Source organism: Procambarus clarkii, chromosome 78 (genome assembly GCF_040958095.1).
Source record: "Procambarus clarkii isolate CNS0578487 chromosome 78, FALCON_Pclarkii_2.0, whole genome shotgun sequence".
Lineage (NCBI taxonomy): Eukaryota > Metazoa > Arthropoda > Malacostraca > Decapoda > Cambaridae > Procambarus > Procambarus clarkii.
Genome location: NC_091227.1, coordinates 10,171,553 through 10,196,576, shown reverse-complemented (window position 1 = coordinate 10,196,576; position 25,024 = coordinate 10,171,553). Strand labels below are relative to the sequence as shown.

General features: G+C 46.7%; 1 protein-coding gene across 1 annotated transcript; it reads left to right on the top strand.

The window, feature by feature from the left end:
• The first annotated feature begins 490 nt into the window (after nucleotides 1-490).
• Nucleotides 491-24,819, top strand: LOC123746161 (uncharacterized). Its single transcript, XM_045727492.2, has 5 exons — nucleotides 491-612; nucleotides 3,539-3,721; nucleotides 6,863-7,221; nucleotides 9,625-9,799; nucleotides 22,977-24,819. Exons 2-5 carry the CDS (start codon nucleotides 3,551-3,553, stop codon nucleotides 24,333-24,335), a joined length of 2,064 nt encoding a protein of 687 aa, XP_045583448.1. The 5' UTR covers nucleotides 491-612; nucleotides 3,539-3,550; the 3' UTR covers nucleotides 24,336-24,819.
• The last annotated feature ends 205 nt before the right edge of the window (nucleotides 24,820-25,024 follow it).

The following is a 25,024-nucleotide window of genomic DNA, read 5'->3' as shown; positions in this document are numbered from 1 at the left end:
CATCTCATATACGATCTTGTATGTTTTTCATTATTCAATGCGATTTCAACACTTGGCTTATCTTAGGTAGCCTTGTCACCTTCTAACACCGATCGAAACATCTAGCACTGAAACTTCGAAACACCTAGTACCGAAACTTCGAAACGTTTTCGCTTGGTATTGAATATTCAACATTCACTGCTCATGATCTTATCATGCTAAATATGTGACGTCTGTTAATCCAGAGATCAATTACTTTCATGTTATATGTTACTTTGAGGACCGACAATTGCTAAGTACAAAAAAAAAAAAAATCCAGTCAATATCAAAGCTTCGAGTCAATTATGAATTTGTTCACTTTCACATTCATTGCCACTCCTAATGGTACTAAACTCTTTATTAAAACTATATTCGGGCAAAGTGATTTTTATTTTACATATAAGGGTATCAGAATAAAACTATCCATCTCCTAATAATTACAAGCAGTATAAAGAGAAGATGTAATGGAGCCGTGAAGGTCGTATCCCCCGGCTGTTACCCGGGCCTCCAGCAGCAGCCAGACCCATTGTTTACCGCCACCAGCCCTCCTCCACACACTACGCTCCTCATGGACAACACTTGCACTTAACACAGGTATTTTGCGTTTAATTCGAAGGGTCACAACTCCATATGGTTACGTAGGGAGGTAAGAAGGCGTGTCAAAGAAAGATAAAGTCTGTGCAACAAAGATGAGATCAGTTACAGGTGAGCCATATTGGCCAATGTCAACATTGATGGTTTTGGATTTTATTTGCGTGGTGGTCGCAGTGTTTGGTGTATGGTTCCGAGAATAGTAATACATAATATGAAGGGTCATGGCATATATTGCATTACACGCCAGTTTGGATTGACAGTAGGTAAAGCATAATGTTGTGAAGAAAGTTATGCGCTGCGAGGCTATGGCGGACACTTTTATTTATTTATTTATTTATGCATATACAAGAATGTACATAAGGAATGTGAGGATACAAATATGGTAATTACAGTCTTGTAAAGCCACTAGCACGCGCAGCGTTTCGGGCACTTGTTGGATAGGCAGCTGCCCACTTCTGAATTTTGTTTTAATGGAGGCGAGAGTAAACTGAACTTTAATTTAGTGATATGTACTCGGTAGGCTGCTGTTTTTAGGGTTAATAACATCTGTACAGTATTTAGTTTCATGAAGCAGTTTCATGTGCATAATATAAGTAATTGTTTTAAATCGACAGTGTAGGTTCTGTCGCTGGTAAATTGTATAAAATGTATTCTTCGGCCTACTTTTCAGCTTAGTTATTGAAAAAGAAATGAGGGCAGACTGCCGGGTAGGACCACTCGCTGAGGTGGACATTTGACACCTATTTGGAGATATTATTTACTCGCACTGTTTCCTGTCGCTTTATAAATAAGAACGGGAGTGTAATGATCTTCCTTGCTGAACCGGGTGGAGCATTGTCAGTTCCGTATAAAATTTTAGCAGTGTAGAACTAGCTCGTTTGTGTCTACCAAAGAATCGGTAATCATAGAATGCGTAATTGCCGATAGTTATCAATAGTAAGCGTCGACGTTGAAAGGCAGATTAAACTGTCAAGTATTTCATGTTCATTGGTCAGGTTAAGATCAGCACTGGATGGGTGACCGTGCTGACTGCCACCACTCTTGTCAACCTGTCCTCATCGCATTTTGAGGTAAAATTTCCCACCGTCAAAATAAGATTTACTAGGTCACAAAGGCTCAAAATTGGCAGGATGTTCATCTTTTTATTCGTGTGTCCTCGGTTAGGTTAAGTTCGGGCAACTTGGTACATCATTTTTGTGACAATAGAGAAGGGGCTGAGTCAAGGCAGGTGACGTAACCCGTCCTCCTAATAGTGCCGCATTTAGAAACATATTTTACCTAAGGTCAAAAATCGTCGTACTTGAAAATGGAAGCGGCTCGCGAAAATTGAGTCTTCTGTTTTGGGTCCCCTAGAATAGAGGACCCAAATTTGAATAGGGCACTTAAGTACGACAGTTTCTTGACGTTCGGAAACTTTAGGAGGATGGGCTGCTTTACCAGCTACTAAAATTAATACAGATGAAGCGCATTTGCTGTCGTTTAAAAAAATAATGAATGGAATGCAGTCTCCGTGGTGTAGTGGTAAGACACTCGCCTGGCGTTCCGCGAGCGCTGTCATGGGTTCGTATCCTGGCCGGGGGGGATTTACTGGGCGCAAATCCTTAACTGTAGCCTCTGTTTAACGCAACAGTAAAATGTGTACTTGGTTGTAACAAGGATTCTTCGCGGCGGGGATCGTATTCCAGGGACCTGCCCGAAACGCTACGCGTACTAGTGGCTGTACAAGAAAGTAACAACTCTTGTATATATCTCAAAAAAAAAAAAAAAAAAAAAAAGGATGGCGTGGTTAAAAAATCAAGCGAAACATCGGAGCTAAGAGGTGACCGCAACAGCTTGACATAAGAATATAATAATATTGGAGACTAAAAGCCTATGAACCAAAGTTTTATTGAATCACGCTCTCGTGTTTGTATTTGTTTGAAATATTTACGCCACCCAATATATATTTACGTTAAATGGCAGTTTCATGAATCTACAACAATTTCTAAATCGGTAATTGCCCAATTTATTGTCAAATAAACCTTATTAAATATTTTTTTTAATAGTACAATATTACTATCCCTCTTGTTATAACATTTCATTTGTATACTTTTTCCTCGGGCTCTCGCCTCTAGTGAATGTGAATTAAGGTTTTTAATCTCCCCTTGGCGCCTTCTTTTGTTTACTTTTCTATCTTCGTATGAGAGGGTCTTTATGTCCAGGGTTAACTTTATCATCCTTCTCTGCATACTTTAAAGGAATTTTATTTATGGTACCCAAAATGAGTTACATAATCTAATTAGAGCCAAATAAAGTAAAGATATCTAAAGAATAACATTAGGAGTCTCATTACTAATGCTTCTAGAATTTGTACATTTCTTCGACTGCGATCCAAATTAACTCTGTATTTGAGCTTGGAGGAGCGAGAGAGAAGAGTAAACAAATGTTTTTCAAACAATGCAGGAAAACAATAGACCCGTTGGCATGGGATGTACCTGGAGTTTCGCAACTATTTTATTCACTCGTCGTCTTGAGGATATCTTCATAATGCATCCAAAATTTGTCAGTGCAGGCAAACATATGGCTTAGTATGACTAACCATCCTGCGAGATGGGGACTTTTAGTATCACTGCTACCTTATTCTCTCTTGTGTTGATGATATCCTCATAATGCACCCAGAGTAGACTACTTAACACATGCCTTTGTATGGCGAACCATCGTGTGATGGGAATTTTTAGCATACGTAGCTAGTTTTTTGACACGCTGTGTTCCCCTTCATATAGTCTAGGGTAGCTACACAAATGCAGATGTACCTAAATGTGTTAACACGCACAAAATAGCTTTTACCTTTCCCGTTTTTTAAATGTTTCTTGGTGTAAGTTTTCCTCGATATTCATTATTTCGTTTCTGATGATCCTGTTGCCCTCTCAGACTTGTATCCCTGCAGGTGGTCCGTGGCATGTCCTTGGAGGAGGCCGCGGCAGCTTTGGACCGTCTCCTCTTGGGTCAGAGCCATGGAGTTGTGCAGGGAGGAGGTGCCCCGAACACTCCCCCATACGCTCCTCCTCCTCCTCCCCCTGCACAGAAGAATCTCCTGCCAGCGCTCCTACCCGGTACATACTCCCCACAGGTATGATAACTCTCGTCTCAAAGGAACAATCTATATAAACAGCTGACATTATGTGTGCAGGATGGATGTTAATGCAATAATCTCAGATGAGTTCAGATAGACCTCTTGTGCCCTCTGTAATCCTTTTTTGAGCTACCGTTCCCAGGATGAGTATTGGGTGGACAATAAACTAGCCTCCTCCGGCGGCAACAATCCATCAATCTGGCCCCCGTCGTGCATATTGTAAGGGGAATTTGTGCGGGGATCATTTTGAGATAATTTGACTTATCGGGTGAAAGTGTGTGGTGAAATTATGTCGCCATCTTGGAGCGCTAGTGGCAGTGTTGCATGTCAAACAAGTTGTGATAAATTATCATTTAGTTCTGTGGAAAGTGACCTTATGGTTCTTTGCTGGAACTAGTAGAAATAGTGGTTAAGAGCCGGAACAACCGTGGACATCTCAAGAGGAAACTAGATTTTTCCTGCAATGAGTGCTGGACCAACCGGGCTGTGGTGGGTATGTGGGCCTGCGGGCCGCCCCAAGCAACAGCCTGGTGGACCAAACTCTCACAAGTCAAGCTTGGCCTCGGGCCGGGCTTGGAGTAGAAGAACTCCCAGAACCCCATCAACCAGGTATCAAGAGGAGGGAAGGAGGAGAGGGGAGGAACGTTGTACATGCATATTAGGTCTAGGGAAGGTGAGGTCGCCGCCGCCTTCAGGCTGTACACAAAACCAACCGTACGACACAACTTTTTCAACCTCCACTATAATACTATAATACCTGTAACATATTACTTGAACATCCAAAAAGTACTGATGTGCCCAAATAAGTTATGTACAATTGGAATACTCAAAATGGTAGCCAAAAGGTGGAATATAGATTCTAAACTATCCTAGGCTTAAATAAGCATCTTAGGCCTAATTAAGACACCATCTTAAGCCTAATTTAGTAACTACGTGCTTATACTATGCCTAGTACAGTGTACAGGTCGCTTTCTTTCTCGTGTCTTGAACAAAGTGTGTTTTGGTGGTGGGAGATTTCTCTCGGCTCGACCACTAAAAGTATCATCACTTCTTAATGACGTTGGATTTTTGGGGGTCCACAATTTCTACATATATTCCAGGTACTATATGTACTATATTTTTTTTTAGCTAATGCATTGTCGTATTCATTGTCTCTGGAAGTTCTGAAGTATGGTGATCTGAGGTAAACATTGACTGTTGGAGTGAGTCTGGAGGTTTGGAACACTATGAAAGTTAATTGTTGAAGAGGCTGTAATGGGCTCGTGCAGTCTAGTTTTGTGAATTCCCCGTGTCAAGTGCGGTTTGGACTCTAGTTAGGCGCTTGTAACTTTTGTGAATAGAACTTGCAAAGCACGACCGAATTAATTGTTTATTTGCACCTTCAGCATAACGATCATTGGCCTTCAGGATATGTTCGTTACATACAGGTTTTTAAACAGGAACTTTAATAAAAGGTCTTGTTTAAAAGTTGGATGTTTTTCCAGACAATTTTATCCAAATGTCAGATGTAACATAAATAAGGAGCAAGGGTTTCAAGCTTAACAAGCCACATTGTAAGACCGAGAACAAGAGATGCTTCATCACCCACAGGGTTATAAACCCCATTTAACAGCCTACCCGCTGAAGCCTTAAATGCCTAAACTGTTAAATTTTATAATCTACCCGGAAAAGCTAAAAGGCAAACGGGAGGGACCTTCGACAAGCCGCCGGCTTACTGTCCTCGTGGAGGACACTAGGGTTAGTGGGCCTCGGATTAAAGCTCTTCACATTACTTTTGAAAGTGTGAATTTTTGTTTGCTTTTGTGTTGCTGAATACATTAATGTTTATACAGCAAGTAGAGGCACTTAGCTCATGGGAGTTAGTTTTGACAGATTTGGGTAAATGGTTTGTCCAAGACTTACGAAACTTGCGTCATCGATCGTAACCGACATTAAAATGCTCAAACGTTTATAGTTCTCACCTTACACGAACAGTCTATAATGTACCCAAGTTAATATAATTGGTGCACCAGTTCAAATGACATGAATTTCATCCGCAATTGGATAGTGAAAGATATTTAGTCATATCTAAATAGCTGCCTGCTACTGACCAAATTTAGAAGTTTTGGCTATGCCTGTAATTGGAGAGAGGAGCTTGTAGGGTGTCAGTTTGTCCCGTTCCTGTGCCAGGTAAGTCCATCACGGGCTCACCATAGCCCGTGCTACTTGGAACTTGTAGTTCCCAGTAGCTGAATCTTAAACAACAAACAACGTAGGTTGTCAGTTCCCCAAGAAATGGGAGGGGAGGTCAGTCCGTTCATTCGGTACAATCATTGGCTAGACCCATAGGCGTTTAACTTAAGTGATATACTCATCCTCCACATGTCTGTGTAGCATGTACACAACGGCCAATGTTACCCAAGCATGCAAACGTGTATCATAAAATATCATGAAACGTGAATCTCTCACATGTGCAAGAATAGCGGTTATTTGAGCGGGTTTGGACTTGTAGGCTAGTTATTGGGCGGGTTTGATTATTTTAGTTGAACATGGGTCTCCTTTTTAATATTTAGGTCTTAGACTTAATGGACGTGTTGTATATGGTTCCCACATTTTACTGGTTAGTCCCTATTTTATCTATTCTAGTTTTATATAATGTGTTAGAGCTTATTTTGATTCAACTTGTATTTTTCCTCTTTCCCTGTCTCTTTATCCCCGCCCCTCACACTTACTTTTCCTCAAGCTTTCTCTTCTCTCCTCTTCCACTGTCTCCTATTTCCTGTCTCTTAGACAGTGTGCTCGCCGCCTCCCCCTTCCTTCCACAGCCGTCCCAAGCGTCACTACACAGCAGTTACTTATTTCGCCGGTAAAATATCCCACAGATACCAGAATTATTTTTGTCGTGGAAGCCGTTGTGGATAAGAGTTGTTTACAACGCCCCGGGGTCCACGCTTGGCTCCGCACCGACGACCTCGTTTTCTCTTCCTGTAATCCTACACTTTATCAGGTTTTACCTTCATTACTAGATCAGTAAATAATTAAATAGATGACTGTTCTAAAGCATTCCCGGACCATTGCTGCTGCCTCAGCAGTAGTCTGGTGGGTATGCTGGTGGTCGCATGGAACGAATGAATGTAATTAGTTTATCCTTCTATTTAGGGGCCGTTGTGCAGTACACCTGTAGAGAAATCCGGAGACGTTGGCCTGTCTTCTGTCCTGCTGCCATGGGAAACCATCACCTGTCCTGCCTTGAATGACGTGCACTTCCCCATCTTTCCCCCTCCGCCCTTGGACCACTGGTGTCCCGTCCCGGATTCTTCGCGCCCTTCTCGCTCTGACAGGAAGACTCCTAAGGACCAGGGGAATCAAAGGAGCCGTAGCACCAGTAGCAGCAGTCGGAAATTAGCGTCGGAGTGGACGACCAGGGCCGAAAACTTTGTGCCCCTCGACGCAGAGAAGTACAAGACGGAGTTGTGCCGGTCCTACCAGGTGCATGGCTACTGCAAGTACGGCGTCAGGTGAGTGTGTCTCGTGTGTGTGTGTACTGCACACAGGCTGGCAGGCTGCATGAAGTCGTTGGGGGACTTGAGGGCCACTCTGCCTAAGATGTCTCGTCAGCTAGTTAAGACACGGATTCTATATAATAGTTTTAAACTTTTGTCAGGTAATTTTTAAAGCACCTAATTTGAAAATTGCAAATTTGATTAGTGTTGACACACATAATAAGGAAGACTAAGACTATCAGAAGGCTGTTACCTTCTCCCTTACTGCTTACATCTGAAAGTTACTAGTTCCACCTTTTTGGTTAGAGTATTTTCGAAATTTATCTACACTTGTATTTTCAATATGTTGTATAAACTGTCTTCTACAGTATGTTTTTTCGAAGTACAATACACCAAAAAAATTATATTCACGATTTCTTGAAAGACATTGCAGGTTACACAAGGCTTGCTCCTAATGCAGTTTTATTGATTTCTAGTTCACCCAGGTTGAATATTTAAGTCGGAGGCTGTACACTTTATTCCACAGTTTGGTGTGTCTGATGACAAAAAATATAATGTTCCTGGTGTCTGTTGACCAGACCACACTAGAAGGTGAAGGAACGACGACGTTTCGGTCCGTCCTGGACCATTCTCAAGTCGATTGTGTGGAAGACTTGAGAATGGTCCTGGACGGACCGAAACGTCGTCGTCCCTCCACCTTCTAATGTGTGGTCTGGTCAACATAATTTAGCCGCGTTATTGTGACTCATCGCCTGTTCCTGGTGCGTGGTGTCAGTCGAACGTGGCATTTACAACTAGAAACTGTTGTTGGACAGGCAGCCTGTCCATATCTATACGTTATGATATTATCGATGTCTCCCTCCCACTACTACCACCCACCACCACCAAGGAGGAACTACTGACCCTTCCAAGGATATAACCACACAACGGTTAACAGACTCCAGAGTGCCTCTGTACTGCTAGGTGAACAGAAGCATTAGGTGATAGAAGCGTACCCAACCACTTTTCCCCACCCGGGGACGAAATACAATTTCGGTCTAGGATTCTTTGAATTTCCTGTGCATTTCTCCATGTTGTTGGTCATCGTCGCGTGGCTCCTTGGTTGTGGAAGTGGTGGGAGGGAAGGTGGGAGGGAAGGTGGGAGAAAACGAGACGTTGATGAATAAGTCAGTCTCCATACGAGAAGGACAATAATAACTGAACTGCTTCAAAATTGAAAATCAAATTGTATATATTTTAATGTAAGATGTAGAGAGGCGCGCGGGAGGCGTGACGTCACGCCTGCACTTGAGTACCAACATGATTGGCAGCTCAAGTAATTTTAAGTTAATATTTAACTGCAATGTGCCTCTTGGGTCCGTAGGCTCTCTTGGTGCCGCCAGAGTGGTGATTGGTTGTGACGGTGGTGGTGTTTGTTACGGTGACGACGGTGCTGCTGCATAGTTGTGGTTGTGATGTACAAGTACGAGGGTGTTGGTAATGTGTTGGACTTCAGATATATTCTGGGTTCACCAACGGTAGTTTTCTTGGCTGCCAGGGACTTGACAATGTTTGTGTTTACAAACATTGATACCTGGTTGATGGGGTTCTGGGAGTTCTTCTACTCCCCAAGCCCCAATTGTAAACACAAACCTCCCTCCCTTTACTGCTAAAGGAACTGGAGTCCGCCGCTCAGTTTGTGATTAAATTCCTCTTGGGAGTTCAACAAGGAAGAAAGGAGAAGCTCATTAAAGATTAAGTTTAGCCAACTGCCGGCAATGTTAAGAGACGGACTAGTTCCCCCGCAGTTCAGTAGACAAGTATGTAAGTAATGATAGTTGATCATATTGCTCACTCTAGCGAGGTTCTCCGTAGTGGGGTGGGGGGGGGGGGGGGGGGAAGTTGGAGCATCAAGAACCCAGAGAATAATTGTGGTAGTGAAGCCCCCTCCCCCTCCGCCCCCCATCCTGACTGAAGTAAAGGGAACAGCATTACAATGTATAAGGATTCATGCTGTGTTCATGTTGGGTCCCTCCTTCCCTACCAGTGTGTGGGGAGTACCTGTGGAAGTCCATCAGTTACTCTCCCCCGTAGGTTCATTGAATGTCTGGCACCACTGACCTCCTTTCAGTACCATATTTGTATATGCCTTGACAAACATATAAATATATTCCTATATTTTCCTTTTTATCATGGTTGCATGTTCTAGCATGTGGCCTCCCACCTCTTCCTTCCCTCACATTCCCTCCGCCTAAGTTTTCTATAAGAACCTCCTCGAAATCTCCCTTTCCTGTACACTCTTCATCCCGCGGGTGATAGGGTGTTGTGACGGGGGTGTACTCGTCTAGTTGTGCTAGTGGAGGTTGAGCTCTGGCTCTTTGGTCCCGCCTCTCGTCAATTGGCAGATGTACAGATTACTGAACACGGTGTGTGTCGCAGGTGTAACTACGCCCACGGGCTGCAGCAGCTGCGGGGGGCGGCGCACCACGGCAAGTACAAGACCAGGAACTGTCAGTCCTACCACCAGACCGGCTTCTGCCGCTACGGCGCCCGCTGCTCCTTCATCCACGACCCAGAGGAGGGGGTCCTCAAGTGCTCCATAGCTAACAAGGAGGTAAGTTATGGGACGTCGGTGGTGTTCATGTGGGTGGTGGTGGGACATCGGTGTCTGTTGGTGGGTGGTGGGTTTGAGCAGGTTCTTGAGTGGTGCGCGCTACAGTTAATCAAATTCCTTAACGATAATTACTTAAGATTTGAGCATACATAAATACAAATTTTAACCTTTCATTAAGAAATGCACGATAGAGGAGAGTGAAGATGGACCCTCCAAGACACTAGCGAGAAACACACTATATAACTGCAGCTCCAATAATGGACCTCATTATTGGAGCTACAGTAAATATTCATTTTGATATGACGAACTATTGGCGCCAAAATTACGGAAGGTCCCTCGTTACCGCCCAGCGCACTCCTCCTCTCCTGATGGTAGTCACAGTAACGGTGACTACCGTGCCCACTATCTCTGTGCTCTAGTGACGTGACAAGCTGGCCAATATTGGCGTGTCTACGGACTGATGAGCGTCGGTTTGGACAAGTCAGGCGGGCTGCCTTAGTCACGGTCACAACGCTGTGACATTGGTTACAACGCTTCTTGGTCACACAAAATAGCTATCATTGCATTGAATTTGAATTGAACTATCAGGGGAAAGCGCCAGGCCATTACGACTATATATCACTTGAAGGGGTCAGGATAAGGACTGTGGGGGGGGGGGGGGGGAGGGGTTAGGAATGGTGGCCAACCACTTGGACGGTCGTGAATTGAACGCCGACCTGCATGAAGCGACACTGTCGCTTAACCGTCCAGCCCAAGTAGTTGGTGCCATCTCGGTCATAAGTGGTGAGAGGGGACTGGTGACCGTTCCTACACTGCCGGAGAGTGATAGTCATGTACCGTGCTGCTGGTGCCGTCACCAGCGCCAGATGTGGGCATCGGGTTCTCCTGGCAGAGAACAAGTATTAAGAGGGAACATGTGCCGAGTGTAGCCACTTAAAATGTTTATTTCTATATTGAATTATGTTGTGGCGGAGTGACCTGGCCGCGGCGGCGGCTCCCGAGGCGGGTAATCGCGCCATCTCCGCTGATAACGAACTTTACGTCCCACATTTTTTAGATATCGTTACTTGACGACCGTAGGCGCTGACGTAACTAATTTAAATTTATATTCTGGTAGCGTTTTTTTCCCCCTTATGGGTAAAGTACATTAGGCAACGACACCATGCTGTCAACTGCGTTTTGAGTTGTGGTTGATGATGATTATTTTTTTTTAGGTATTTCGGCGGTGTTAATGACAGCTGTAATGGTTAATAATTTTGTATTAACCATCTGTATTAAATCCTTGTTAAATCAGTTAATCATTCTGATTAATCATTGCCAGTGTTGGTGGGCTACCCCTCCCCCCTTGGCTAGGGGGGTTCCCCCTCCCCCTGGCTCTGTGTGTGTGTGTGTGTGTGTGTGTGTGTGGGGGGGGGATTCTCCCTTCCCCTGGCTGTGTGGGGGGGGGTTGTTCCCCCTTCCCCTGGCTGTGTGGGGGGGGGGGTTGTTCCCCCTTCCCCTGGCTGTGTGGGGGGGGGGGTTGTTCCCCCTTCCCCTGGCTGTGTGTGGGGGGGGGGTTGTTCCCCCTTCCCCTGGCTGTGTGGGGGGGGGGTTGTTCCCCCTTCCCCTGGCTGTGTGGGGGGGGGGGTTGTTCCCCCTTCCCCTGGCTGTGTGGGGGGGGGGGTTGTTCCCCCTTCCCCTGGCTGTGTGGGGGGGGGGGTTGTTCCCCCTTCCCCTGGCTGTGTGGGGGGGGGGGGTTTTTCCCCCTTCCCCTGGCTGTGTGGGGGGGTTGTTCCCCCTTCCCCTGGCTGTGTGGGGGGGTTGTTCCCCCTTCCCCTGGCTGTGTGGGGGGGTTGTTCCCCCTTCCCCTGGCTGTGTGGGGGGGTTGTTCCCCCTTCCCCTGGCTGTGTGGGGGGGGGGTTTGTTCCCCCTTCCCCTGGCTGTGTGGGGGGGGGGGTTTGTTCCCCCTTCCCCTGGCTGTGTGGGGGGGGGGGGTTGTTCCCCCTTCCCCTGGCTGTGTGGGGGGGGGAGGTTGTCCCCCTTCCCCTGGCTGTGTGTGGGGGAGGTTGTCCCCCTTCCCCTGGCTGTGTGTGGGGGAGGTTGTTCCCCCTTCCCCTGGCTGTGTGTGTGGGGGGGGTTGTTCCCCCTTCCCCTGGCTGTGTGTGGGGGGGGTTGTTCCCCCTTCCCTTGGCTGTGTGGGGGGGTTGTTTCCCCTTCCCCTGGCTGTGTGGGGGGGTTGTTCCCCCTTCCCCTGGCTGTGTGGGGGGGTTGTTCCCCCTTCCCCTGGCTGTGTGGGGGGGGGGGTTCTCCTCCCCACGCCTTCCCTGGCTGGGGTTGGCACCAGAACACCAGAGGTCCCAGTAAGTAGTGAAGGAAGCGTGTAATGATGCTGACTGTGAGAAGACGGAGGCTGCCAGTAGGAGCTTATCATCTCCGCCCAAGGAAACACTAGCATCTTGTGGAGTGGGGAAAACAATTGGTAACGTCCCATTTGGCATTTTGTGTTGATAAAAACATTAGAGGAGGGAGAGGCGCAATTACTAGTACAATAAATCTGAAAAGAATGTGAATATAATTGTAACCCGCTGGAGCTATAGCTATTGTGCTCCTGATCAATATAATCCACGGTATCTGGGGGGTGGTGGCCCGCCCTCCCTCCCCCAGGAGAGAGCTGGAGCCCCCAGGAACCCCCGCAGTAGTAGCAGCAGCTGTCGCTAACATCCACCCATATAAATGCTCTCAATTGTTTACCTAAAGGACAACCCGTCCTCGACTCGAATCCATTACATCCAGCGGTCGACCCCACAGACGCATTCATAAATTTTAACATAATGTCATTCAAAACGGGAATTTTCTGAAATATAAATTAAAATTATATTTAGGCATAGGTTAGGTGTTTAAGTTGGTGATTATTTGTATTTGTAGTACGTGGGTGAAGCATTTACAGCGTTGTTCGAACAAAATTCGTCAGTGAAGCACTTGTTGTTCGAACGGAAGTGTTCGACACATCAGCAGAAGAGTTGTGTAAACCGTTTTTCATTTATAAACAGGGGGTTCGGTGGGTGCATGGAATCGCCTTTGGGTCTTTGTTTGGAAGACGGGCTGCTAAAGGAACATTGCGATTCATTTCTTGAGCCCATTTTTTGCTTCGAACCTTTCCCGCCGCCGCTCTGAGGATGGGCGCGGGGTTGCATGATAAACTCGACTAAAGTTAAGTCTTCTACTACACGTCTTGAAGATCAGTTGGTGTTAATAAGACACGCGCCAGGCTGGAGGACCACCACGCGAGTATAGAAGAAACCTGAAGCGTTATGTTTACAACTAGAGCACAAGTGATCATCTTGGAAAGAGGTGGTCCAGGAAGCGAGGACCCCGCGGATGCCGTCAAGTTTAGCGAGGAACCTCCGATGCCAAACTCGGTCAAGAGCTTTTGAGTGTGGCGAAGAACGAGGGAGAATGTGAAGTTAGGTAAAGGTGGGTGGTGTCGGGTGTGATGGGCGGCCACGTAACTCTACACTACGTGAGTGACGGCACTCGCACCACGCCGGGGAGCTCTCCAGTGTAAGAGGAGACGCTCCTGTTCATCACTGAATGTTGAGGCGGCGGGAAGAGAGGAAGCACCTGTAGAACAGGTTGGGTATGAAGCTGATAGATGATTGGAAAGTTAAGTAGGGAGTGAGATGGGAGGAGTCGACTGAAACTGACAAGAGGTGTGTGAATGTGAGGGAAGGGCGGGGCGAGGCGGGGCGGGGCGGGGCGGGGCGGGGCGGGGCGGGACGGGACGGGGCGGGGCGGGGCGGGACGGGGCGAGGAAATTGAACGGAAGTAACGGGTGTGGTGGCTTTGGCCTGCCTCAGGTGTTGGTGGCTTTGGCCTCTGTAAAGCTATTTCAGGACAAATATTTTAGCGTGAACTCAGAATCGTTTTGTTCACCTGGAGACTTTTTTCACATATATACACATGAGAAATGTACAGGAAATCAGGGCACTGTTTGGTAGTGAAGTTTATTTTTTTCTTTGACCCGGGGGGGGGGGGGGGGGTAGAAAAAGGTTAAGTCAAGAGTTAACAGGAGAGGAAGGTCCTGGAAGGTCCTTAAATATGGCGAGAGTTGTGCAGGTCCGGAAGTTGGAGAACGTTTTCTTAACTATGAAAATGCTAAGACGTTGACGAAATTGGGTTAAACTTAAGAAAATGTCCCTTTATGCATTTTAATGCAATATAAATGTTGGCGAGACGTGCATTCAGGAGGCACGAACGAGGGCTAGACTGGCCGTAAACCTGTGTTTACAAGACTTCAGAGCCGTGCACGAGCGCCTAAACTACTTCAGAACAAATTAATTTTGTGTTAGTATTTTCTGAAGTCTTTTTGTGTCTTGAATGTTAAAGTTGTCATAGTGAGGTCATTTGTAAATAATTAATCTGAAGCCAGCCGAAATCCCTCGATACAGTTGAATTGGAATTTATATTAGAATTCTGACTTCAACAAATGGCAAATTTAGTTTTTAGCAAGGAAGAGGCCGCTGACAAGTCATTCTCCTAAGAGAACCTTTCTCCAAAGTGAAGTGACCTAGTGACAACTTCTCAAAGTGCTGCTCTTGGAACTATGAAAGGAACTGATCCTAAACTACTGTGTATTGATCGTGAATTCTTCCACATGACAGTTTTGTAGTCTTCAAAACTAAAGGGATATTTGTAAATAAAATCATGATGATCTTTGACAAAGCACTTGAGTAACACCAATAAGTGACCATTAAACTACTATCATATTTTCCAGTCATATTGTGGTATGTATGTATGTATATATGTATGTATATATGTATGTATATATGTATGTATATATGTATGTATATATGTATGTATATATGTATGTATATATGTGTATGTATGTATGTATGTATGTATATATGTATATATGTATGTATATATGTATGTATGTATATATGTATATATGTATATATGTATGTATATAACTGAAAACTCACACCCCAGAAGTGACTCGAACCCATACTCCCAGGAGCAATGCAACTGGTATGTACAAGACGCCTTAATCCACTTGACCATCACGACCGGACAAAATGAGGTGATAGCCGAGGCTATTTGAACCACCCCACCGCCGGCACTCGGATAGTAATCTTGGGCATAGCATTTTACCAAATCACCTCATTCCTCACGTGTGCCCCAAAGAATGAGGTGATTTGGTAAAATGCTATGCCCAAGATTACTATCAGAGTGCCGGCGGTGGGGTGGTTCAAATAGCCTCGGCTATCACCTCATTTTGTCCGGTCGTGATGGTCAAGTGGATTAAGGCGTCTTGTACATACCAGTTGCATTGCTCCTGGGAGTATGGGTTCGAGGCACTTCTGGGGTGTGAGTTTTCAGTTGCATATTGTCCTGGGGACCATTCAGGCTTGTTCGCGCATATATGTATATATGAATGTATATGTATGTATATATGTATGTATGTATGTATATATATGTATATATGTATGTATATATGTATATATTTAATTAAAAGGCCTCGTATTTTTCATATAAAAGGCTTTCTCATCGTGGATGGTATGTAGTTGGGATTAGGTTAAGGGGGCGTGTGCACGATTATAACAAACTGATCCTAATCTGTATTATGAACTTTTTGAAAATATTTTATTGCAATTTGTTTTACAATAATAGTAAATGTAAGTATGCACAGGTGGAAAAAATGACCAACACACTTTCTACAAAAAAAAAAGCAGAGAACCCACGTTTGACAGGTAGGTATTAGAGGAAATGCTTTCGTAAGTGTGCATCCTCAGACGACCAGTGACGGGGAAGAACAGACATTGACCTGAAGTGTCCTATATGTTGTTCTCAGTCTGTTACTGGTCGTCTGAGGACGCAAGTGTATGTGCAAGCACTTCAAGTAATGCCTTCCTTCCAAATGTGGGTTTTCTTTGTAGTGCCCCCCCCCCCCCCCCTCCCTTTCTGGCTCGTTGTCGCCGTGAGGGGGCTTGGTGGGCGGCTGCCGGAGTGTGATGCTCGATGGGTCAGTCCTCTGTCCTTTTGAGGCCTTATGCTCCTGCTGCTGTCTTCACCAATTTTGGCCAGAACTATTTTTTCCTTTTCCTTGTTTAGTTTTTCTCCCCCCCCCCCCCTCTTTTGCTTTCTAATTGTCATATCCTGCCGACCTTTTGCCTGTTTTGATTATTCCCTTGGACTTCTTCCATTTTGACGCCCGGGTGCTTGAGGAGGCATACTCTTGCACCCGTAGAACTGTAGTACCCGACGTCTCAAGCGAGGGGAACCTTTTATTGTCAATCCTCCTTTCGTCGCTGAACCCGATCTTGACACGACTCACGGTTCTTAAGGTGGTGTTTGTGGGGCGTATACTCGCGACGCACCCCTAGGAGGCCCTGGCATGATCGGCGATAGCTTCTTGTTGGGTGTCCTGCCTCTAATTGTGGCTCCATGGTAGGTGTGGGGCACATTCGTGAAAAAGTTTTTTCCTCGTTTTCATGGCTGATAATGTTTCCCTTGTTCCTTCTCAGGCTCGTGGGATGGGCGACCAAGCCCCCAAGTCGGACTGTGTTGGTAGACCAGGCCCTGTAGCCCCTGCTGCACTGGGCCCCGATGACCTGACTACTCCCCTCCCTCCTCTGCGGTAGGGTAGAGTCCCCAGCCCCCAGTGGTGACCACCTCGTCCCCTGGCATGGCTTCGTCTCTCATTGTGACTACTGCGCCTTTTACCCCCACCCCCTCTCTGGGGGTTCTCAACGCCGTCCCCGCCACGGCCGCACTCGCATGATCCCTTCCCCGTAATAGTACTTAAAACGCCTTGTTTGGTCCCGCTAAGTGGGCTAAATACTTTGATCTCCACCATCTGGATTCTACTCCTCCTGCCGGTTTCTCCCTCCATAAACACCTTGTTGATTCAGTAGATGCCTCTGTTACTTTTCACTCCACCAGTTACGGTACGCGTGCCGTCGCTGCTCCTTCTCAGGATGCAGCTACTCGCTTAGCCGCTTTGTCCTGCATTGGAGAGACCCCTGTTCGGGTCTCCAAAAACGCTCGGTTAAATGCCAGTGTTGCACTGTTCTCCTCCCACACCATGTTGCAACTGGTGTTCGGGACCTCAAAGACTGCCATGAGGATATTAAACATATCCTCGAAGCCCAAGGCCATTCTGTCCTCCAGGTGGACACGTTTACTGGACCCCCTCGTGGTCGTCGCCGTCAGCCCCTTCGAGTTGTAAAAATCACCTTTGATAGTAGGGCCCTTCTGCCCTCTATTATTCTTGCTGGTGCCAGATGCTCCGTTCAGGAGTACATTCCTTCTCCTAGACTTTGCAATAAGTGTTGGAAGTTCGGGCACGGTGTCCTGAAATGCACCAGTACTGTGTGTCTGTGCCCCTTGTGTGGGGACGATAGTCATTATAAGTCAGAGTGCACTTCTCCTGAGGCTTGCTGCCTCAATTGCGGTGAAGCCCACCCTACCTTCTCACGCTCGTGTATGCACTACAAACTCGAGGAAGCCGTCCTCAACTTGAAGCACTGTGATGGTCTGTCTTTTCCTGAAGTGAGACGCAAAGTTCGTCGTCTCGCCCTTTTCGCGGGTGTATCCTACACTCGCGTGTTGCGTTCTAGCTCTCCTCGTCCTTCCCGTCTTCCTCAGATTCACAACCGTTTCCAGGCCTTAAACCCGACCACACCCACCACCTCCTCCCCTATTCCTTTGCCTCCTGTCCCGGATGATCTCCCTCCCGGTCCTCCATCTGGGGTTTCCCCCCCCCTTCTTACCCAGTCCACCATATCTCCTTTGTCGTCTTCCCCATCTCCCCCACTCTTTCTTCCCGACCCTCCCCCCAGTCTCTTGACCCTCCACGCCATCCGACTGTCCAGGCTGATATCCATCATCCTTCCAGCAGTCTTAGTGTTTGCTCCCATTCCTCTTCTCCTGCTGAGACCATCGAGTCTGTTGCCCAGTACGTTGTTACTGGAATGCCCGCCTCTTCGAGTCAGAAACGTAAGCCTGGCTCCTCTCCTTCTTCCTCTCCAGCGGGTAAGAAGGTTTCGCTTTCTTCCTCACCCCGCCCCCCCCCCTCCCTCTGACTGTCACTACATCCCCCTCCCATTTCAGTGGTCGAACCCCCCGTCTCCAGATAAGGAAGTTTCTTTCGCCCCCGATTCCCTCTCGGTTGCTGCCCTTCCTGAGGTGCACTCCCTGACTTCTGCCCCCCTCCTCCTCCAGCTGTCCTTGTCTGCCCCTCTCAGTTGTCTCCTCCTCCTCCGGACCCCGTCAGTCCGCCTCTGGTCTGTCCTCTCGTTCTCTTCCCTCTATTCTTACTAAGTTTACCCATGCCCCCTAACCCTGATTTTGCCGACCCTGACCCTGATCCTGAGATTCTTTAATAAACTGTGTTCTTCTATACCTTTATTTCTTTCGTGTTCTGTTACTGTCCTTTCTCTTTGGTAATGTCTATTCTTCAGTGGAATATTCGTGGATTTTATGCCAACTTCCATGAACTTCAACTTCTAATTACAGTTTTCACCGCTTTGTGTTTGTCTCCAGGAACCCATGTTTGGTGCTCGTCCTGGTCACTTTCGTGGTTATAACTTTCTTCCCCCCCCCCCCCCCAGCTCTTGCTGGGGCCCATAACTCTACTGCTCTTAATTCAATCTGATATTCCCTTCGTTCCCCTACTTCTTCTGTAACCTATCCATTGTTCTGCTGCCCGTGTTTTTGTGGGTAAATGGTATACAGTCTGTTCCGTTTATCTCCCCCCAAATGTCCTGCTTTCCCTTCCTGATCTTAAGCACCTCCTGGATTCCTTGCCAGAGCCGGTGCTCCTTTTGGGTGATTTCAACTGTCGACATTCCCTCTGGGGTGATGTTCTGACAAACACCCGAGGCCGTCTTCTCTAACCGTTCGTCCTCGCTTCTTCTCTATCTCTTCTAAATTCTGGTGAGCCTCATGTGGACTCTCGAACTCGCACCCTTTCCTGTCTTGATCTTTCTCTCTGCTCGTCGTCCCTTTACTTAGATCTCACGTGGCAGGTTCTTGATGACCTCCATAACAGTGATCATTTCCCCATCCTCGTTTCTTTTTTCTCTTTCCACCCTCCCCTCTCCTTCCCTAGGTGGCAGTTTGCTAAGAATGACTGGAGCCTATTTACCCTCCATGCTACTCTCTCTGACCTCTCCTCTCTGCCTCTTCCTCGCGCCCTCCTTTTTTTCACACAGTCTTCAACGCTGCCCTCCGTTCTATTCCTCGCTCTAACTCCCCGGGTACACGGAAGTGCGTTCCTTGGTGGAATGCGGACTGTGCTCGGACTGTCCACTGTAAGCGTGCAGCCTGGAAGAAACACCGCCGCCGGCAGACGGCTGATTCTTTTATTTTGTTTCGGAAGGCAAGTGCGGTGGCCCGTAGGACCATCCGTACAGCTAAACGTGAGAATTGGAAATCTTATGTTTCCACCATTACGTCCGATGCTCCTCTGCAACAGATCTGGAAGAAGATCCGCAAGATTGCGGGCAAGTTCGTTCCAGATGTCTCGCCGGTTCTCCACCTGTGGTACTCTTGTGGCGGATCCAGTGAAGGTCGCGACCGAACTGGGTTCCCACTTAACTTCTGTTAGTTCTGGTTCTCATCTTCCTCAATCCTTTCTTCTTCGTAAGCCTGTTCTTGAATCTTATCCTTTAGATTTCCGCACTCATCTCCGCCTTCCCTATAACGATCCTTTCTCTCATTCTGAACTTCAGTCTGCCCTGGCCCTCTGCGGATCTACGGCGGCGGGCTCAGATGACGTTCATTATGAGATGCTTCGCCATCTCCCTCCGTGCACGTCTCAGTATTTACCGAGTCTGTATAACCAGGTCTGGGAGTCGTCGTCCGCCCCTGAGGACTGGCTCGATGCCGTTGTACTCCCAATTCGCAAACCAAGGTCTCTCGGTACGTCCCCTAAGGACTTCCGCCCTATTGCTCTCACGAGTTGTTTGCAAGCTGTTTGAGCGTATGGTAAATGTCCGTCTGATGTGGTTCTTGGAACACCATCACCACCTCTCTCCTTCTCAATTTGGTTTTCGCAAGTGCCGCAGCACGACTGATGTCCTGATAAACTTTGAGGTCTATATTCGTACTGCTTTTGCTGCGAGGACCTCCATTGTTGCTGTCCTTTTTGACCTGGAAAAGGCTTATTACACAACTTGGAAATACCATATTCTGTCCCAACTTAGTTCTTTTGGCCTTCGTGGTAATCTCCCTCTTCTTTCAAAGCTTTCTCTCTCGTTGTACCTTTCAAGTCGGGCTTGGTGCCACTCTCTGCCTCTTTTCGGCCAACCCGTTCTCGCACTTTCGTATAGTCAATATTGACTTATTAAATACGTGCATATGTGACATAGTAATTTAGTGAATATTTTAGTTCACCTTGAAAAGCTTCATAGAAAACACCGACCTTACCTAACCTTCTTAGTATGTTAAGATAAGCATCTTATTGCTTCGTAATTACAATTATGACTTAACCTATTATAGGTATAGGTTAAGTAATAATTGTAATTACGAAGCAATAAGATGCTTATCTTAACATACTAAGAAGGTTAGGTAAGGTCGGTGTTTTCTATGAAGCTTTTCAAGGTAAACTAAAATATTCACTAAATTACTATGTCACATATGCACTTATTTAATAAGTCGATATTGACTAAGTGCGAGAACGGGTTGTTTCGGCAGTATGAAGGTGTGCCCCAAGGTAGTGTTCTGAGTACTACTCTTTTTCTGGTTGCCCTCAATGGTCTTCTTTCCTCCCTTCCTTCTGGCATCTTCTCTGCTCTTTATGTTGACGATCTTACTCTTTGCTGTCGAGGTGGTGATTCGCCTCTCCTTCAGCGCCGGCTTCAACTTGCGATTGATGTCGTGTCATCTTGGGCCACCAATCATGGCTTAGTTCTCTACTACTAAGACTTGTGCCATGACTTTTACTCGGAAGCGGGTCGTTCTTCGTCCCTCTGTCACTTTATGGTCATCCCCTTGAGTACAAAGATTCCACGAAGTTTTTGGGGTTATTCTTTGACACTCGTTTGTCTTGGTCGCCCCATGTCTCTTACCTCCGTGTTGAATGCTCTAAGGCCCTTAACCTACTTAAGGTTTTGTCCCATACTTCTTGGGGAGTGGATAGACGCACGCTCCTCTATTTGCATTCCTCTCTCGTTCTGTCTAAACTCGATTATGGTTGCCCTGCATACTCTTCTGCTTCTCCTTCTTTTCTTCGCCGTTTTGATCCTTTGCACCATACTGGGTTGTGCCTCAGCTCTGGGGCTTTTCGTTCAACTCCTACCCTCGGCTTGTACGCTGACACTGGCTGTGTCTCTCCAGGACCGCCGTGATCGCTACAGTCTTCACTATCTTGCGCGATCCTTGCAGCATCCACACTCTGGCCTTTATCATGCTTTGACTTTTACCCCTCCTGTAGTTCCTGTTCCTCTTCACCACCTTCCTCTTTCTGTCCGTTTGTCTCGCTTACAAGATTCTCTTTCGGTTCGTCTTTCTAATGTTTCTCCTCGTATTGTTCCGTCCTTGCCCCCGTGGAGGGTCCCCCTTCCCAAATTTTGTACTTCTCTGACCCGCATCACTAAAGCTTTTACCCCTCCTATAGTTCTGAAACGCCTCTTCCTTGAGCACTTTTCTTCACTCCCACTCAGTTCCCATCTTCACCGACGGGTCAAAGTCTGCTGACAGTGTGGGCTACTCTGTTGTTTTTCCTGACCACACTTATGTGTCGCCTTCCTCCGGAGGCTAGCATCTTCACAGCAGAATTCTATGCTATTCTCTATGCTCTTCGTCTCCTGCTTTCCCGGTGTCAATCCTCCTTCGTGGTAGTAGTTGACTCTCGTAGTGCCCTCATGGCTTTAGGGTCCTTTAATCCGGTCCACCTGGTGGTCATAGAGATTCAACATTGGCTGTTTCTTATCTCCAGTAAATTTAAGTCGGTTGCATTTTTCTGGGTTCCCAGCCATGTTGGAGTCCCTTAAAATGAGCGTGCGGATGCTGCCGCTAAGGACGCTATCCGCACTTGTCCCATCTCCCATAAAGGTATTCCTTATTCCGACTTTTACCCAGTTATTCATGCCTCCATCCTTGCCCGCTGGCAAAGTTGTTGGTCTTCTGTTATTGGTAACAAACTGCGTACTCTTAAGTCATGTGTCCCAGTGGCCTTCCTCCTGCCACCATAACCGGCGGTGGGAAACGGCTCTAGTTAGGTTACGTATTGGCCATACCCGTTTAATTCACGGTCACTTAATGGCGCGCCGCCCTGCTCCCTATTGTCCAAATTGCATTGTCCCTCTTACAGTCGTGCATATCCTTGTTGAATGTCCTGACTTCCAGGACGAGCGTGTGTCTTGTTTTCCGACCGTCCCCCGTGGTCGCTTGTCCCTCGATAGAGTTCGTGGCGACTCGGGTACTTTTGATATCATTCGCCTTGTGCGTTTTTGTTCTCGTATTGGCATCCTTGGTGATATTTAGCGCCCTCTGATTATCCCGCACATTTGATGGTGCTACATAGCCTTCCTGGTTTGGTGCCTTCTATTGATAATTATTTACTTTCTTTGTTGTGCATGCATAAATCAATACAAAAAATATCACGGTTAATATTGTACTCTGCTGAACAGATGGTGTAACCACTCCGCTATTGATTACTTGATATGAGAATACAGGCAGCTGCAGAAGGTGTATTGGCCAATACGGGTCGGCTCTCGTCAAGACGCTTGTATCTAACCAACTTAAGTGGGGAAATTTAAGGAGCAGTTAGTGCTGCTGTAATATTGCATTTTGTAGTCTACAGCCGTGAGTGCATACACGACTGGGTCTATGGCCGTTGTTTACATTGTAAAATTTAATTTGCTTCTCCACTAGCGTAGCAAGTATTGTAATACAATTTACCCCGACCGACGCCGTCTACAGTTGCAAAATTAAGGCGGCTGATGGTCATTTAGAGAAACTTTGTTTTTCAGTGTTTGAAAGTTGCCACTCGGATAACAGAATTCAATTTTATATATATATATATATATATATATATATATATATATATATATATATATATATATATATATATATATATATATATATATATATATATATATATATATAGTGTGCGTAATCTCCCGATATTGGAAGATATGTTGTCTTTAGTTGTATAGGCAGAAGAGTTGCTGATAGTCTGGTCCTTATACAGGTGTTGGAGGCTCTGCACTACTGTCCTGCCAGCGAGGACACCAGCCGCACGGCCAACATTACCTGGAGGCTGTTGGAGACCTCCTGTACCCCCGCTCCGGAGCTCCACTTAATAACTTCCACCAGGCCCTTGGAGGACGACCTCAGCTTTGTCCCATCACCCTCGCCCTTGAGTGACCTCTCATGTCTGAACACGGAAAGTTTGGTGTACGAGCCAAGCTTGGTCGCCTACTCGCTGACTGCCAGAGCAGAGTCCTTGCCTCCAGCAGCACAAGGGACTGACGGAGACTTCACCAGGTCCTTGCCTGTCTATGGACATCCGGAACACAAGACTTCGTTTCAACCCTCTGAAAGTATTCCAGGGAGTGTCGGCAATGTCAAACCAATTTTCGATGCCTTCATTAGGGAGAACTTGAGCAATACTGTCGGCGTGACCAGTGGACTCGACCACCAGCTTACCAGACTCGACGTTCTCGGCAGGTCGAGTACAAATGGAATTTACTTTCCACAGAATAGTAATAGACAGAGTTTGTCGAATATTAAACGGATATCCGATTTCAGTGGAGCAGAGCAAGTGGTCGACTCGGAAGACGTGATGAGAGAGTGCCGGGATCTACAGAAGCTGGATGTGGTTCACGACATACTGGAGGCAGCGCCAGCATACTCTGCCACAGTATGGAGTGACGGCATAGACCGCGGCGTCAACAAAAGTCCAGCTTGGCATAACATGAGCCCACTCGATCTTGACCTCTCGGAGTCACACTATGGTAATATTCGGGAAGTATCGGAGAAGACGAAGTGGTTATACAGCGATGACGGCGATGATTTCCCGTGGTTTAATGAAGCTTCACTGCTGTCAAACAAAGACTTGGTGTTTTCTAGCACTCTTCGGAGTGACTCTGATGCTGAGGAGGAAGAAGGGAAGATGTCCAGCGGTGTTAGTGGACAGGAGGAGGAGGAGGAGGAGGAGGAATGGTCGCTGAGTAGCAGTCTACAGTTGGGTGAGCTACTGCGGTCATTAAGGCTACAGGAACATCGCTACCGGCTGCTGCCCTGGTCAAGGCGGGCGTCAGACAGTTTCCTCTTGTCTCGGCCCTCACGGAGGTACAGAACATCGTCTCCATCTCCGGTCAGACGTCGCCCCCATGACTTGACAAAGTACAAAACCGAGCTGTGTCGATCATTCCAGTACAACGGCTACTGTGGGTACGGAGACGCATGTCTGTACGCCCACGGGTCGCTAGACCTCCGCTCGTACCCGAGGCACCCTATGTACCGGACCAAACAGTGCTTCAGCTTCCATAACAAAGGCTTCTGTCTGTACGGCAGCCGATGCCAGTTCCTTCACGACCTGGAGTGACTACCGCACACCTCGCACTCTCCACTCACGTCTTCAACCTTGCTCCGTGGCCATGTTGAAGCATTAAAATCCATAAGTTTTATAGAGAAATGTGTTTTGTATCGGCGATAACTCTCTTCAACAAACGCGGTGACTCGCTGCATTAGTGGAGGAGGAAGCCGGCTGTGTTGAAGCGTGAAAATCCTCCAACATTTTATGGCAAATAACACAAAACCTCGCAACGCTGCTCATAATGTTGCTGGCCCGGGACTTGTATGTGCATACATGGAAACACAAGTTACTTTTATGGTAAGGGACTAGTTCCTTTTGTTGCCAAGTGTATTATTTATTTAGTTCTGTGATATTGAATATGAAACTTAAGACTATTTATAAATTCTTAGTTTTCTCGACTGGTTTACAAAGTTTACATACTGTAGATATTGATGTATTTATATGGTATTTAAATGTAATTTCTATAGCTATTTAATAAATGCATTATAAACCATGTTCAACCCTCAACTTTCCTTAATTATTAAACTGAATACTGTGTTTATAGTGGCTAATTATGCCTATGGTGCCTTTAAACAGGCTAAGGTCTGTATGGCACATGGGATGAGGGGGGGGGAGGGGTACGATAGGGGGCCGCATAGTACACGGGGGAGGGGAGGGGTACGATAGGGGGCCGCATACTACACGGGGGAGGGGAGGGG

Excerpts from the sequence above, each read along its gene's own strand:
- LOC123746161 (XM_045727492.2), top strand. The coding sequence starts at position 3,551 with ATGTCCTTGGAGGAGGCCGCGGCAGCTTTGGACCGTCTCCTCTTGGGT. Across the intron at positions 3,722-6,862 it reads CCGGTACATACTCCCCACAG|GGGCCGTTGTGCAGTACACC; the intron begins GTATGATAACTC and ends CCTTCTATTTAG. Across the intron at positions 9,800-22,976 it reads GCTCCATAGCTAACAAGGAG|GTGTTGGAGGCTCTGCACTA; the intron begins GTAAGTTATGGG and ends GTCCTTATACAG.